At 37.9% G+C, this 16,397-nt stretch overlaps 1 protein-coding gene across 1 annotated transcript; it reads left to right on the top strand.

The window, feature by feature from the left end:
• The first annotated feature begins 5,086 nt into the window (after positions 1-5,086).
• gpr61 (G protein-coupled receptor 61) lies at positions 5,087-12,775 on the top strand. Its single transcript, XM_052562760.1, has 2 exons — positions 5,087-5,582; positions 10,606-12,775. Exon 2 carries the CDS (start codon positions 10,824-10,826, stop codon positions 12,225-12,227), a length of 1,404 nt encoding a protein of 467 aa, XP_052418720.1. The 5' UTR covers positions 5,087-5,582; positions 10,606-10,823; the 3' UTR covers positions 12,228-12,775.
• Positions 12,776-16,397: the final 3,622 nt, after the last annotated feature.

Consider the following 16,397-nt stretch of genomic DNA (forward strand, 5'->3'; position numbering starts at 1 on the left):
AATTTAAAACAACAAAGACTTAAACTACTTAAGTCTGTGTGCATTGAATTTATTTAACACAATAGTTTCACACTTTGAGTTGAATTACTGAAATAAACGAATCTATTGAGATGCACCTGTATTGTCTGATAGTGGCACAGATGAGAAGCACTGTAATGTGTTTTAACAATCCTTCAGAGCTGCGTTACCCAATTTCTCTAATGTAAGAGCGCCCCCTGCAGTCAAGATACTCTATTGTACAAAAGTGGTTACATCTAGACTTGTAGATTGTTTGTTGTGATAAAAAATGTAATCCCTTTTATTCTCACATTGCTATGTATGTCAATAATCATTTTTATGCATTATTATGTGTATGCTGTTTCACCCAAATACAATGCATGAATTGCCATTCCATTTTTAAATATCTCGACAGGTATCAAACATGCTTTGTGCATAAATCATTATTGAGTGCTTTTTCATTTGAAGAAATTTGTAATTGCAGTAATATCACCATCAGCCACGAACAATTGGTGGTAATAAAGATATGAAGGATGAGTCATACCTCATACAGGGCGTTTATGTTTGTATGTATTTATTTTTGGAGCAACGTGCTAAAAATAAAGTGGGTTATAACTGGCTGTTGCACAGGGAGATGGTTGGACTGTTATTGCTCAGAGGCAGCCTGGAGTCTTTGGTCTCCTGGGTTGTCATGGAGACCATTGTATTTTGCCTCTCCCGTGATTGGTGCTGCCGGGTTGAGCAAGTATATGCTATTTCTGTCTTTTCCAACACCTTCAGCCTGCTGTCTTTCTCTGCCCTCACTCACATACAAGTGTTCTTGTTTCACTCCTATTGTTATCTTTTCCCATTCCATTAATCCCTTCAATGACAGTCAGCCCACTGACTGTCTTTCTGGATGTCTAGCTAATGATCTATTGATTAATCGGTGCTGCGATCCCATGTAAGCTGCTGTACTTGTTGTGTGCAAACAAAGCGAGGAAGACTTGTGTCAGTGCACCGAGAACGTGATCAAGCCATTCATCACTGCGATCTAGACTCATCTTTAAATTGTGGATCCTGATCAACCAACAACATCTCTGAGCCCTTGTGGCTGTGTTTTCCCTTGAGCAAAAAGTTACAAAAGAGGGGTCTCCTGTGCCTGAATGCGTTGCCTTGCAACCCCCCTATGTCTCAGGGCTGGTCTGTCAATATGCTTTGTTTACATGGCAGTGGAGCTAAAACAAGTCATTCTTTCAGCTAAGCTTACATTACAATCATATTGTTCTCATAAATGTTTGTTTTCTTTAAAAGAACTCACCCTTGTGTTGTAATAACTAAATATATGTGGTTCTTGCACTAAAAAATGAGTGAGACTAGACTAAAATTGTCTAATTGCAAGTCCTGCAGTCCTGTTCATCGTTCTATCAATTATTCATAAGAGTTTTATTATTATTTCTTCTCTGAGTGAGTTTTACTCTCACAGAAAGAGAGTGTGTTCAGTCCTACAGAGCGATTCAGTTTGTAAGTTTGTAGCCCTAAAACCCTGAAGAGAATGGCTTCCCTTGGGAATTTCTAATGGGTTTTTAGATTAGCGGTTTTTGATTTATGAGTAAAGGACTGCGGTGAACATTACTTGAAGAGACATTTACTCATAAATTACTCAGTCTTACCTCAGCAGACATGAACGTGAGTCCATGTGATTTTATACAATGTCATTGCTACGGAAGTATTGTCAGTTTATGTGATTTGTAAATTATACACAGTGTTTAAGTTTTGTTATAGAACAAAATTTATTTTTAAATAAGGATACTTATTTAAAAAATTACAAACAGGCAGCACACCGTCATGTATCGCTTTTGTGCTTCGGGCATCCCAAGTTTGAGTCCTGGCTCGCTTACCTTTCCAGATTCCACCCCCCCCCCCCCCCCCCCCCTATCTCCTGTCCACTTACTGTCCTAAAGGCATAAATATGGCAAAAATACATAATAATAATAATAATAATAAAAACAGGTTTAAATTGGTCACATTGCTTCAGTGCGTTGCCCAATATAAAGTTGCTAAATTTGAAAGTCACTTCTTTGTAAGTTCTGCTTCATACACCATGCTATTGACAATAGACAGTGGACTTTTTTGTCTGTGGAATTTTGCCAGAATGTCACTAAGGTGACCAAATCTTAAGTCTTGAAAAGGCAGGAAATGCTTTAAAGGTCCCGTTCTTCGTGATCCCATGTTTTAAACTTTAGTTAGTGTGTAATGATGTTGGTAGAGTATAAATAACATCTGTAAAATTCTAAAGCTCAAAGTTCAATGCCAAGCGAGATATTTTATTTAACAGAATTCACCTACAAAAAAAAGACCTGTTTTGACTACATCACTCTATTTCCTGCAGTAATTGATGTCACTAATGCAGTTTTTTGACTAACCTCCGCCCACAGGAATACACAAAAATAAATACACAGGCGTGGTCTTGTTGCGTTCCGACGGAGAAGAGGAAGAGTTGCGTTTGCGTTTGTCGCCGAAACGCTGTTATTTTCATCTCAGAGTCCAATCATCTTTGTTTTGGCTTCCCAGGGACACTGTACTTGGAGATTAATGGTTACAATTTATGTTTAACTCGGTTCCCGAAAATTATAATCCACATGTAAAACTATGTGCAGCACATTTTGCTGAGGACAGCTTCCTCAATCTCAATCAGTTTAGCACAAAGATTATTCCTGAAAGATGGAGCAGTTCCCTCTTTGTCTGGAGAAGGCGTTGTTTATGGATCAACAACCGGTAAGTGTATTTTATTATTTAAGTTGTTGCGTTTAACAGTTTCTGTAACTTATTACACAAAGGGCAACGCTGTTTAGCTTTGTTAACTAGATGGTAGGGCTGTGCAAAAAAATCGAATGCGATTTCATGTGCATCTCGTCAGTAAAAACGCTCTTGTGAAGTACATCTCCAGCACATGCTTCTCAAAACTAGCCCAATCGTGTTTCCAGCAGGGGGGCATGGTTTCATATTTTTTTAAGTACCCCTGGGCGCCGCCATTGGCTAGCAGACCCCCACCTGCTGTTAGCATTCCATTGAATCCTATTCATTTTGACATCATTTTGACAGCGAATAACATTTAAAGACTCCATTTGTCCATTAATTATTTCTAAAGAAACATGAAAATGTATAAAAGCTTCATTACCTTGTATCTTACGTTATGGTCCTGTTGAAGCAGTTTTTGTAAAAAATAGGCTAACGATTGCGTCATAACTTGCGACTCTCTGTCGCACAGTGGAGAAATTACCGTATGGACAAGAGGAGAAGCTCGCAGGCAATCTTTTACTGTCTATGAGGCTATCGGGGGGACGTGAAGGCATTAAGTCAAGGGAGATAATTAATCAGAATACCTTCCAAAATTTGCTCCTGTTCACGCTCGCCTTCTCTGGAAGATTCGGTGGGTGATTCAGATTTCTCTTGGCACAGCGTTTAGAAGACTTACAGGTTGCTCATGTGACATCTACATCATCAAGCTCAGTTTGATTCTGCGCAAAATGCCCGACCCCCAGGAAGTGCGTGCTTCTAATTGACTTCACTTGTCTCCGTTGAATCCAATGGGGTCGCTGTGTCCATTTCTTTTACTGTCTATGATTTCCAGGAGGGCCGTGTGCGCTAAGACGCTGTCGAATCACAACACAGGAACCGCTGGCACAATCAGAATTCATCACGTATTTCTGAAGGAGGGACTTTATAGAACAAGGAAGGCATCAGCCCGTTTTTATGACAGTGAAAACAGCGGTATACAGATAGGTGAATTGTGTGAAAAATACTATGTTTTTTTTAGACGTGAAGCATGAACACATGTTATATTGCACACTGTAAACACAATCAAAGCTTCAAAAAAAGCACAAAAAAACGGGACCTTTAAATCACAAAGAAGCAGATTAGAGTGCAACCAGTTTTTCTTTGAGTGTTATCCAAAACTTCAGTGTGAGTTTGATTTCAGTGGATACTTTGAGCTTATGTTAGAAGTTAGACATTGTTTATCTGATGCTAATAAATAAGAGGAAAACAAGGCATCAGGTATTTGTTTATTTGGTGCTGTAGTTTGTCCGGTTTGCTGAAATAAATACATGAGTCATTCATTTTGTAAGACAGCTCCATATGCGACAAGAGTTTCGTGTCCAGTGGTGTCAGCTGAATGTTTTCTCTCACTTTTGTGCTTGTAGCTGTTTTAGTGATTTTTATACAATATCTTGCATCCTAGATGATTCCTGTGCAAAGCTGTGCTAGAAAGGTATAGAACCACTTACTGAAATGCAACTTTCAGACAGACATGGCTGCTATGTTTCTGTAAGCTCATATGCAAATAAGATTTAACTGCCATAAATTTGCTGCACACTAATAGCACGTTTGCCCCAATAATTTAACGAGGAAATTCCTGCTAGTGAAATTTAAAGACAACAATTAAAATGTCAGAACACCCTAAGATAGAGTCAGAAAATGAACTTTTAAAAATATTTCTTGCTGACAAAGAAACTGTATGGATATTTTATGTCTGCATATTTTTTAATTATGTTTTTTTATGCATTATTATGGGTATGCTATTTTACCTAGACACACTACATGAAATACCTCAACTAAATGCTCAAATAAAAAAAACTCATTTAAAATGTTTTTTTTTTATATATTCTATTCTTTCAATATTATGTAGAACAAATAACTGTTTGATTAAAAAAAAGGCCTATTAACTCCTCTTCATATTAAATATACATTTTAATTGAACTGATTTTCATTTGACACACGATGTCCTCCAAAACCCGGTTTTAGAATAATTTCTTGTGTTTCTCGCAGTCCCTTTGCGCCTTTGGCAGATTTTGCAACCACAAAACACAATAATCAGGGTCTCATGAGAGGGCTTTTAACGGTTTGGACATATAGAATAAACCCTAGCCCAAATAAGAGATTGAATGAGGAAAAAGCAACTGTTTTTCTTTGCAACACCCCATGGATCCCAGGAACCCGAAGTGACACCGTAAGGCACTGCAGCCCATGTGTGCGAGCGTATGCGCCTGAGGGCCTTCAGATGAACGCATCAGGAACGGAGGGCACTAGGACCTGGTGAAGCGAGGAAGGTTGCCTGCCTGCATCCCTGTCTCCTCTCCATTCTGCTCTGCAGTTGCCCTGTGTGCATGTGAGGGAGAGCACATGTTTATGTGTATTTGTGTGGATGTGTGTGTGTCGGAAAAGGGGCGAGAGTGGGTTTCATACATCACCGCCTAAAGAGAGACCGCTTTTTTGTTATCTTTCCGTCTTCTCGGCAGCGTGAACATCAGCCTGACCACCTGGACCAGCCGCCTGCCTGAAGCATCGCTGACGGGGGAGGGGGCGATATCTCTCTCTGTGTGTGTGTTTGTGTGAATGTGTGTGTGTGTGAACATGTGTGTGGGCGGGTGAAAGGGTGAGGGGCGGAGAGATGAAAGGACCAGGTGAGGAGGGGTATTGGGTATCTCTCTCTCGCTTTCTCGCTCGCTCTCTCTCCCCCTCTTTTTATCCCTCTCTCCCTGTCGCGCGACACTAACCCTGGAAGCTGAAGAGGAGATCCTCGCTGCTGGACCTCTCCACTACAGGTACGTTCTCCCCATCTACATCTCATGGAGCTACGGTTCCTTTAACTCCATACCTCACACCGACGCCTGCTTAAACTTGTGCATCCTAGAAGACATGCATATGTTGTAGAATTTCCAGACGGATGAGTTGGAAATGGGTTTCAAGATCTCGCTCTTGCAGTTAGACGTTCCTCTGGTCTTGCTTTGTAGGCTCCATCACCAGGCAGTGACATGGAGGAATAGCTGTTTGTATATTTTTTGTATATTATAAACCAGAGGTTGCCTTGAATGAAGGTGTTGACATACATGACATATGTGTAATATAGCACTGAATCAGCTCACCTCAGGGGATTATGGGAACTGTTTGGAAGCAGACAATGAACTGGGCGGTCGTTGGGGTGATAGTGGATTATTTAGGTGATGACAGCAGACATCATGTTTAGAAGTGTGGGCTATTAGTTGTAAAGTGCAAGGACTCACCCTGAGGGAGGAAAGGAGAAGAAGAAGAGAGGGGGAAAACACGAGGTTTTTGAACAACAGAGCTAGTTCTCATCGCTGTAAATACTGAGTCATGTGCATATTATAGGGTCATATGTTTCTCAGTTGGCAGCCCCTGAGATTGTCAGTTGCTTGCAGATTTTTGTCTCACAAAGTACAGGAGGGTTCACAGAAAGTCGACCGTTTTAAAATGCATTTGCTGTCTTCATCTCGGCCCTGCAGATGCATTTATGAGCATGAACGCTAATCCCACTCCTTTCCTATAGAAAGCACAGGTTGTTTTTAACCCCCTAAAATTAATCAAACCCACAAATGAAACCCCCAGAAACTGTTTCTCATCATGTGCATGAGCATTAGAATCCTCACAGGCTGATGATTGCAAACTTGCATAGAAATGTTTTTCATGTTGATTATTTACAGTATGGCATGACATGGGTATTGGAAATGTAGGTTTCTAGATCACAGATCTTGACATAACGAATTAGTATTTCTCGGTAGTGCTCAGTATGGAGCTATAGTGACCGTAAACCAAAATCAAAGCTTGTAAGAACTTAAAAATCTTAAATAGTTGGTTTTATTATTCAAATAGCCTATTATATTTAATATGACTCGACTGGAATACATTAGGCTCTGCCAATGAAAGTGACTTTTTAAATCACAAATGTAGAAATGGGTCCTTACGTGTAAAGTGTGCACCACTACCGTTAATGAAATAGAAAGTGAAATGACTGTTCTAAATACACGCCATTGGTTGAGCTAGTCTGGATGTGTCCAGGTGGTCGAAAGTCTCAAATAAAAAAATAGTTTATATTCATTTTAAAAGTTCAAACAACTGAGTTGTCTTTTTAACATACTTCATAACATAACTGTAAATACTTCAGTTTGACGGAAACCTTATGGATCTGATATTTGTTTATTTAGGTTTAGATAGTTTGATTGTAGGTCTGCTTTGTCTAGTTAGGATTAGTAATATATGAATTTTTAAGAAAAGATGCAATAATGCAACAATGTTAATAGAAGTCACTGTAAAAAATAAATGCCAGGGTTTTTTTTTTTTTACTTTTTATTCATCAAAAAATTCTGGGGAAAAAAGTATCACAGTTTCCACAAAAAAATATTAAGAAGCAAAGTTCTCAAAATGTATAATAATAAGAAGTGTTTCTTCAATACCAAATCAGCTTACAGGAATGATTTTTGAAGGATCATGTGACACTGAAGACTGGAATAATGTCTCCTGAAAATTCAGCTGTGCAATCACAGAAATAAATAGCATTTTAAAATATATTACAAATATTTTACATTTTAATAATAATGCACATTACTGTTTTTGTTTTATCTTGATCAGATCGATCCAGCCTAGGTAAGCAAAGAGACTTTAGAAACATCAAACCGTCATACCAACCACAAACCACTGAATGGTGGTGTAAACATGTTAATATGACTACAAGAGATAGTTCACCCCCAAAAATTAAAATTCTGCCATCGCTTACTCATGTAATGTCATTTCATTCCTGTATGACTTTCTTTGTTTTGCGTAACATAAAAGAAGATATTCTGGAGAATGCTGGTAACCAAACTGTTTTGTTTACATTGTATAAAAAAAGAGAAAACTCTAATCTTGTTCCACAGAAGAAAGTCAGTCCTACAGGTTAGAAACGACATGAGGGTGAATAATACACTGTATGAACAATTTGCATATTTAGGTGAACTATCTAACTTTGGAAGTGCGTGCTTGCTCAGAAAGACAAAGAGGATGCTTCATGTGTGTTAATCCTTCAAAAAATGTATTAGCTTTCTGTCATGGACAGTACACTCGAAAGCTTACTGCAGCTCAATTATAACTGTGCATGTAAATGCAGTCTATTTTGTGAAAGAGCCTTTTGTGAAAGTTTATGCACATTTAACTGTGACAGAAGGAAGTATTTTAACCACAAATTACACTTCACCTTTCAGGTAATAACTTCCTGTATTCACTTTTAACAGTGCTGGATTGCCTAGCACAACTAAAATCCCAGCCTAGTGGTATCCTAATGGTTCTGGCCTAGTTATGTAAACATCACAAGAGGTTACCTGGAAATGTATTGAGTTTACCAATAACTATTGTCTCATTGAGCCCCTTCATCTCAGATCTAAAAGTAGTTTTTTCATTCTTTTTATTCCTTAAGTATGTTCAGTAATTATTATCCTGTGAATGATGTTTAGAGCTTTTTTTCACTTTAAGAGGCAGTTCACCCAAAATGTAAAATTCTATTTATATTTAGTCATTTTGTTCAAAACCTGTATGATTGTTTTGTGGAACACAAACATTTTGAAACATGTCTCTGTATTTCTGTCCATACAATGAATGCCAATGGGGTCCAGTTGACAAAAACAGTTGAAATATTCTTCAAAATATCTTTTTGTTCCACAGAAGAAAGTAAGTCATATAGGATTGGAACAACACAAGGGTGGCAGAATTTTTCTTTTGGATGAACTATCCCTTTAACTCCAAATACCCTACTATTTTGAGCTTTGGGTTTTTTTTAATGCTAACTTATAAAAAAAAAAAAATTCTAAAGCACGAAAACCTTATGATGAAGAAGAAGGGTAAACGTTATCACTATTATCATCACAATCAAGCTCATCATAGTCATGTGGATAATCATGCCACTGTAGCTCTAACTGCTTTGAGACCTTCCAGGTACAGAACAGCCTTCACTGCTACAATCAATCAGTAAACCATGAGATCATTGTGGTCACAAGCCTCGGGCAGAAAACACAGAGATGTCCTAAAACAACAGTTTATAGCTGAATTAGAGATGCTTTTGAGCTTGTCACAACACTGACCACATTGTATCACAAGGGAGAGTTTGTGCCCTCAGAGAAAAACTGGATGGATTGAGGATGTGGAGAAACAAAGCTGGTCCAGTGTTTTTACAGTAAAATATGATATTGTAAATTTGAGAAATGATGCATGTGAATTACTGTGCAAGGTGAGGTCATGACCATAAACACAGAGCACATGATTGCCAACAGTGTAAAGAGTTTTGAAGGGTGCTTGGGCCGAACCCCGCCAAACTCGAATCGAAGGTAGACCTCCAGGGCCCCCATCCGACGCCATGTGTTTCATGCACTTGTATATTTGTGTGAATTTAGGGTTGGGTATCGGTGAAGATTTCATTATTGAATTTGATTCCGAATCATAATTTTGATTCATTTTGAATTGATTCCCATCATTTGGGCATATATTTTAGTAAAATAGGTTTTATCCTCAATGTGACTTCCTGTTATAAATAAAGGTTAAGAAGTTATAATAATCCATTTTATTTACATATGAATGTATGAAAATGCAGTAACTTGCAAGGATACCTTATTGCTGATTTAATAACTGCTATGATGCATTCAGTAAGTAAATTTAATGAAGGATCCTTCAGACTGATTCAAACAGTAACTCTTAATTGTTATTCTTTTTTTGAATGATTGATTTAAATGACCTGCTATTGGGTGGGTGATATACCGGAAGACACAACTGACTGGTAGAAATTTGTCAGTCGTTAGAGATTTTGGACTATCGTCTCAGTCACGATTACACCATCAAGTGATGTTGCTGTGCTACGTTGGCATGAAAACTTGTAGTTTGCATGCGTTTTTAAGCATTACAGTCATAAAACAAGTGATCTTAAACCACTGAAATGGAATCAGCCGCGAAAGAGAACTCATTTTGCAGTTTACAGTGCTTACTTTTTACCACTTTATAGGCTTTGGAAAGGTTAAATACACACACTTGTATGTCAAAATGCCTGTCTTTGTAAAGTATCCCCATAAACACAAACAAAATTTAGGTCTTAAGTGGAAGCAAACTGAGAAAGAAAACACATGTTTAACACTATATTCAATCTAGGCAGCTCTTAAAGTGACAGCAGTCTAATATTCCTGCTGTCTGTCATGCATGTTAATAAAACAACAAAACCGAGAAAGACTCTCACTGCTCTTGACTAAATCACTTTTGTTGCTTTGATAAGAAGAAACTGTAGTTTTTTGCTTGTAATTATTTTCTTATTCTTATTTTATATTCAGTGAGCTTGTTTAAAAAAAAAAATAGCTGGCTTTTTGTGAGGTTTTCACTGGTAACAAGAATTATGACCTTTCTATGATATCAAAAAAATATGATCAAATAATTATGTCATGATATACATTGTTACCGTGAAATAAAATTACTCATATCATGAAATAATATTTTGGCACATCACCCAAACCTAGACCAGATAATGAGAGTCAGTTGTTTGAGAATTGGACTACACTAGTTTTTTGATCCGCTAAACTGAAACAGTTTGTGAACTGGATTGTTATTACTGGCAGCCCGTCAGGACTCAATAGAAACACACATTGTACCACATTCAATTAGGACTGCAAACTTGAGTAAAATATAAATTATATTGTCTTGGTGACCATATTAGGATTTTAAGAATAGATTTCAAGTTTGTTTAAATGAATATCGCGATTAATTGCAAAGTCAGTATTTTTATCCTTAAAAGTTGTTTGCTAACATTATTGTCTCTCTTCACAGTCCCATCATGTCTCATTTGGTGCTGCTGGACTTAGAGCACAGTCGAGTTCCAGGGATTTCAGAGGAGAATATTTGAAGTCCGACCTCTACCAGCATGTCGTAACGCCGACAGAACTCCCCCATTGAACGGTACTGCTGGATGCCACTCTTCAGCAGGGGAGAATGGGTGATAGTCCCATGAGAATCACCTCCGCCCACAATTCTCATTCCATCCTCTCATGGAGCATACAGCCGCCTTCAACACAACGTGGAACATCACCCACACCACCTCTTGGCGTCCAAACACAACCCAGCCTAGCGCCTCAGGACTGAGTGAGCCCAGAGATGGACACCTCTTGCAGACGCTCGGCCTGTGCACCATGCTCCTGATGGACGTACTAGCTATAGTGGGCAACTTAGCCGTAATGACAGTCATCGCCAGAACGCCGCGACTACGTAAATTTGTGTTCGTCTTCCATCTCTGCCTGGTGGATCTCATCGCGGCCCTGGTGTTAATGCCTCTGGGTATGCTGTCAGGTCAGGGCTTTTTCAACAAGGCTCTTTGTCAGGGTTACTTGTGTCTGAGCGTGGGACTGATCAGTGCTGCTATCCTCACTATCTCAGCCATCAATGTTGAGAGATACTACTACGTCGTTCATCCCATGCGCTATGAGGTGAAAATGACTGTAGGGTTGGTGGTTTCAGTTCTGATTGGAATATGGATCAAAGCCATCCTCATGTCAGCGTTCCCTTTACTCGGCTGGGCGCTCGATACAGAGGAGCCGGGAATGGCTGTGGGGAAAGTTATGGGGAAAATCGTTGAACCAAAGTGCTGCTCGCTTTACTGGATGGAGGAAGGGCCCCAACGACTGGTATTCATGGTCCTTTTTACCCTGATGTACTTCCTATGTCCTGTCCTCATCATCTTTGTGGTGTACTGCAACATGTTTAAGGTGGCCAGGGTTGCCGCCATGCAGCAAGGGCCAGTCCCCACTTGGATGGAGACTCCCAGGCCGCGCTCTGAATCTCTGAGCAGCTACTCCAGCATGGCGGCCAGCCTCAGCGGAGCTCGAACCACCCCCCAGAGGACTTTCAGCGGGGGCAAGGCTGCGGTGGTCCTAGTCGCCGTAGGAGGTCAGTTCCTTGGGTGCTGGCTGCCTTATTTCTCCTTCCACCTGTACTGCGCCGTCATGCCGTCCTCTCATGAATCCCTCGCACGCATGGCCCAGCTGGAGGACGTCTTCACTTGGATCGGGTACTTCTGCTTCACCTCCAATCCTTTTTTCTACGGCTTTCTGAATCGGCAGATCAGGGAAGAGCTGGCCAGAAACCTGGCCTTCGTTTTTAAGTGGGGGCATCCTGGTGAAGAAGAACAGCTGCCCAGTCGAGAGGCTTCTATCGAGGAGAACTTTCTCCAGTTTCTTCAGGGCACAGGTATGCGGCCAAGGAATTCCCAAAGCATCTCCATCCCTCAACAGGAGGAGGACAATCCTCTCTCCACCGAGCTCCACCAGCCATCTGTTGACTTCCACATTCCTGGCCAGATCATGGAGGAGACCTCGGAGTTCATAGAGCACCAACACATGAACGACCTTAATATATCAGACAATTGTATCAAGACAAAATCGGAAATGCAAGGTTGATATTTTCAGATGTGAAATCTATATTTAATGTATCATATATTGTTTCTCTGTTTTACCATTGGATCTTTTTATACTCTGCCGACAAGTTTGTATATAGCTTGTTTTAAATTTTTGGTTGGTTTCTGTCATACCCAAACATATTTTTTTCATTAGAGAAGATATGTTGGACTGATGAAATGACCTCATTTCAACACATTACCACTAGACAGAAACTTATTTATATAGATTCAGCAACATTTGTCCGAACAATGTAACACGGAAGCAACATTGTGACGTGGAATCTGTATTCAAAAAGCGGTATGAACCGCAAGTGGTCAATGTTACAAACTTTTAATGCTCCTAATGTTAATTCAGACAACAAATTAGTATAAAATTGGTTAATAACTAAATATTATTGTACCAACAAAATTTGGAGCATGCACTAATATTGAAGCAAGGTATTTTGTGTGGTGGGTAGATTTTAATTCTTTAGTTGCCGTAAAATTATGGCTGTCATATTTTGAATATTTTGTTTTTTCTTCAAAAATGAATTAAAACATTGAAACACATATAGTCTGTGGATGTTGTGGTGTACAAGGGCTTTCATTCTTTCTATCAATAGTACTGTTTAAAAGTTTGGGGACATTAACATTTTGATTAATTTCATTAATATTACAGAATATATATATTGACATATTTTGTAATATATATAATTGTATATATTTTTAAAATATAATTTATTCCTGTGATTTATTTATGTGATGAGCACCAAGTGATTATTTGATTTCATGTTGAAAACAATGTTTTTGTAGAAACATTTGCTTTCAGGATTCCTTGATTGCAAAGTTAAAATAACATTTATTTGAAATAGAATTTTATTCTGTAACATCATAAATGTCTTTACTGACACTTTTGTTCAATTTAATGCATCTTTGTTAGATAAAAGTATTAATTTCTTCCTATTTCCCCAAAGTATTGAACAGTATACTCCAATCCAAAAAGAGTTTACACGCCGAGTTGTGTTATTCAGGTCATTTGAACATTGAAGGATATGTAAAAGAACAACCCTAGCAGAATGTGATAAATTCCCAAATTGTAAAAGGTTCTGAACATTTATCAAGATGCACATTCATGCAGCAAGCCTTGCTTATCATCCATAAAGAGATAATCACAGATTGGAAAAATAAGGTGAAGTGTGTTTACAGAGAGTCAAATCTGTGTTGGCTTATTCAGTCACATTTTCCAGAACTTGTGACATGAAGATGGCGGCTTCCACCTCGGGGCCTTGGGTTTGCTCAAGCACCTGATCCACAACATGGCGAGGGACAATCAGATAGTCTTTGACAAAAGGTTAACAATCGGGTCAGCTGCAAACATGTGCCACTACAGATGTCCTTTTAGATTTAGTATTCTCCACCCACTCCCAACTCAGGCAACACTGCTATTATTATCATTTTTTCATTTCTTACATACACCTACTACACCTGCGTTGTTTCACTCATTAGCAAGTTTCCCATCAGATCTGAATCATCAGCTGAGTTCTCAAATATTGGTAGAAAATGATGGGACTTCATTTCTCTCTCCTCACTGCAGGGACCATAAAAAAGTCCAGACAGAGATATCAGCCAGTTCAAAAACAAAACAGTTTATGCAAAATGTCTTAAAATTAGTTTAAGATAAGATACAGATACACATATTCCTTATTTTATATAATCAAAATATTAAAGTAGCTGTTCAGACGGTTTAATCTTTTGGACATGCATGGTAATATTTTTAGGAATGAAAAAAGTTTATAACAACAAGATAATATTTGCATTATTAAAAAAAGGTTTTTGTTTCTTTATTGTTCTTGTGATACAGACAAGACTCATCTAGATGTCAATGGCTGTTTGTTTACAGGTAAACCTAGCAGGCGTTCCTGTGTCAGTGACTGTGTGCCCTGCTATGTTTAGCCATAAGCAGAATGAGCAGCATACAAAAATAAGTAAAGTTAATTTCCATATAACCAAATTCGGTGGTTGCTATTTTGGTGGTTGCTATTTTGAGCGTTTGAGATGAAAGGCATTAAAGACACGGTTTCTAATTTTCCATTGTAATGACATTAGTGCTATTTCGTTAAAATCAAGAGGAAAGAAGTATACTGGGTAAAAAAAGTAACAAAGCATCTAAAATATGAACAAAAACATCAACAACTTTTATTATATCGTTTCTAATAAATGTTGTTATTTTGAACTTGAATCCTAAAAGAATGGTATCAGGGTTTACATAAAAATATTGTGAAGTACAGCAGTTTTCAACATATAATAACGAATAATAAAATATTAAAATTATTTCTGAAGGATCATGTGACACTGAAGTTACTCACGTGACTAAACATTTTAAAATATGATAAAATAGAAAAGTATTTATTTTAAATTATAATGATTTTTCACATTTGCTGTTTTAGATTTAAATAAAATAAACCCTTACAGACCCCAGGTTTTTTGAACAGTAGTGTATATAATTTATAATTCTAAATGTCTTAGATTTTTTTTTTTTTTTACATAAATTATGATAAAAAAAATTTATTCACCTCCTAGACTTCTGCCTGCATGAATGGTAAAGATACAATTATAACATGTATGCTCTTCAACTCTTAATAACTGGCTTGAAGGACATCTCGACATAATTCAGTAAACATATCTTGACAGAAAGTGACTCAATATAACAAACCATCATTTAAAGGGATACTCCACCCCAAAATGACAATTTCAATTCAGGACACAATTTAATATATTTTGGATGAAAACTGGGAGGCTTGTGACTGTCCCATAAACTGCCAAGTAAGCTACAATTTCAAAGTCCAGAAAAGTATGAAAGACATCGTCAGAATACTCCATCTGCCATCAGTGGTTCAATCTGAATTTTATCAAGTGACAAGAATACTTTTTGTACTCAAAGAAAACATAAATAACAACTTTATTCAACAATGCGTCTCCTCTTTGTCTCTCCGCATCACCATATGGCCATTTTGGAGAACATCCATGTAAGCTATTCCGTGTCAGACATGACACAAGGATACTTTTTCTATGGGTATTTACCCATTGATTTGAATGAAAACCGTGCATCCGTGCAGCACGGCTCACACAGAAGAACGTATGCTGATTGCATACAGATTATGTTCTCCAAAAAGGCACTACGGTGATGCGTAGAGACACAGAGGAGACACATTTTTTGAATAAAGTTGTTATTTTTGTTTTCTTCATGTACAAAAAGTATTCTTGTCGCTTTATAACGTTACAGTTGAACCATTGATGGCAGATGGTCTTTCATACTTTTCTGGAACTTGACAGTGTAATTTACTTGGCAGTCTATGGGACAGTCACAAGCCTCCCAGTTTTCATCCACAAATATCTTAAATTGAGTTCCGAAGATGAAAAAAAGCTTTTACTGGTTTGGAGCGACATGGGGGTAACTGATTAATGACAAAAATTTGAATTTTGGGGCAGAGAATCCCTTTAATAAGACGGCAAATTCCATTTATATCAAATACAGTGCTACTGATGAAAATATTTCCTATTCACATTGTGTTGTTCTCTCTCTTCTCCTCCCCACACATTCACCTACAGGATATACATATATATATATATATATATATATATATATATATATATATATATATATATATATATATATATATATATATATATATATTCACATATTTACGAACATGCACACACAAACAGACGTAGACACACACTCATGTACACATACACACATCAGTGCGACTCACATCAGTGTACTTTGATGTTTGGTAAGTAAGAGGGAGGCCCCTAGTGGTGAAGTTCAAACAAGCTGACCTTCTAGCTCTGCTGAGAGATGAAGGTGTTGAGAGCTCTGTGAAGTCATCTGCAGCACTGGGGGAGGCTCTCCTCGCCGCTGATTAGAGATCAGTCTGTGCGTCCGCTTAACTCAGACAGTTTTCAGTAGCTGTTTTAGATTAACAAAAGATAATGACTTCATTACAATACAAATAAACTGCTTTTAAATCTCTATGAAAAATGAATCAAGGTTTCTAACCTTTGTTTGCTATATTATCAAAATGTATGCTTTGATTAATCAATATTAGAAGCAATGGGAGTTTTAAATGTTAAAAATCTGCATGCATCTAGATCATAATATTGGGACATTATAAATTCCAGAGATAAACTA

This window comes from Carassius gibelio, chromosome B8 (assembly GCF_023724105.1).
Source record: "Carassius gibelio isolate Cgi1373 ecotype wild population from Czech Republic chromosome B8, carGib1.2-hapl.c, whole genome shotgun sequence".
Taxonomy (NCBI): domain Eukaryota; kingdom Metazoa; phylum Chordata; class Actinopteri; order Cypriniformes; family Cyprinidae; genus Carassius; species Carassius gibelio.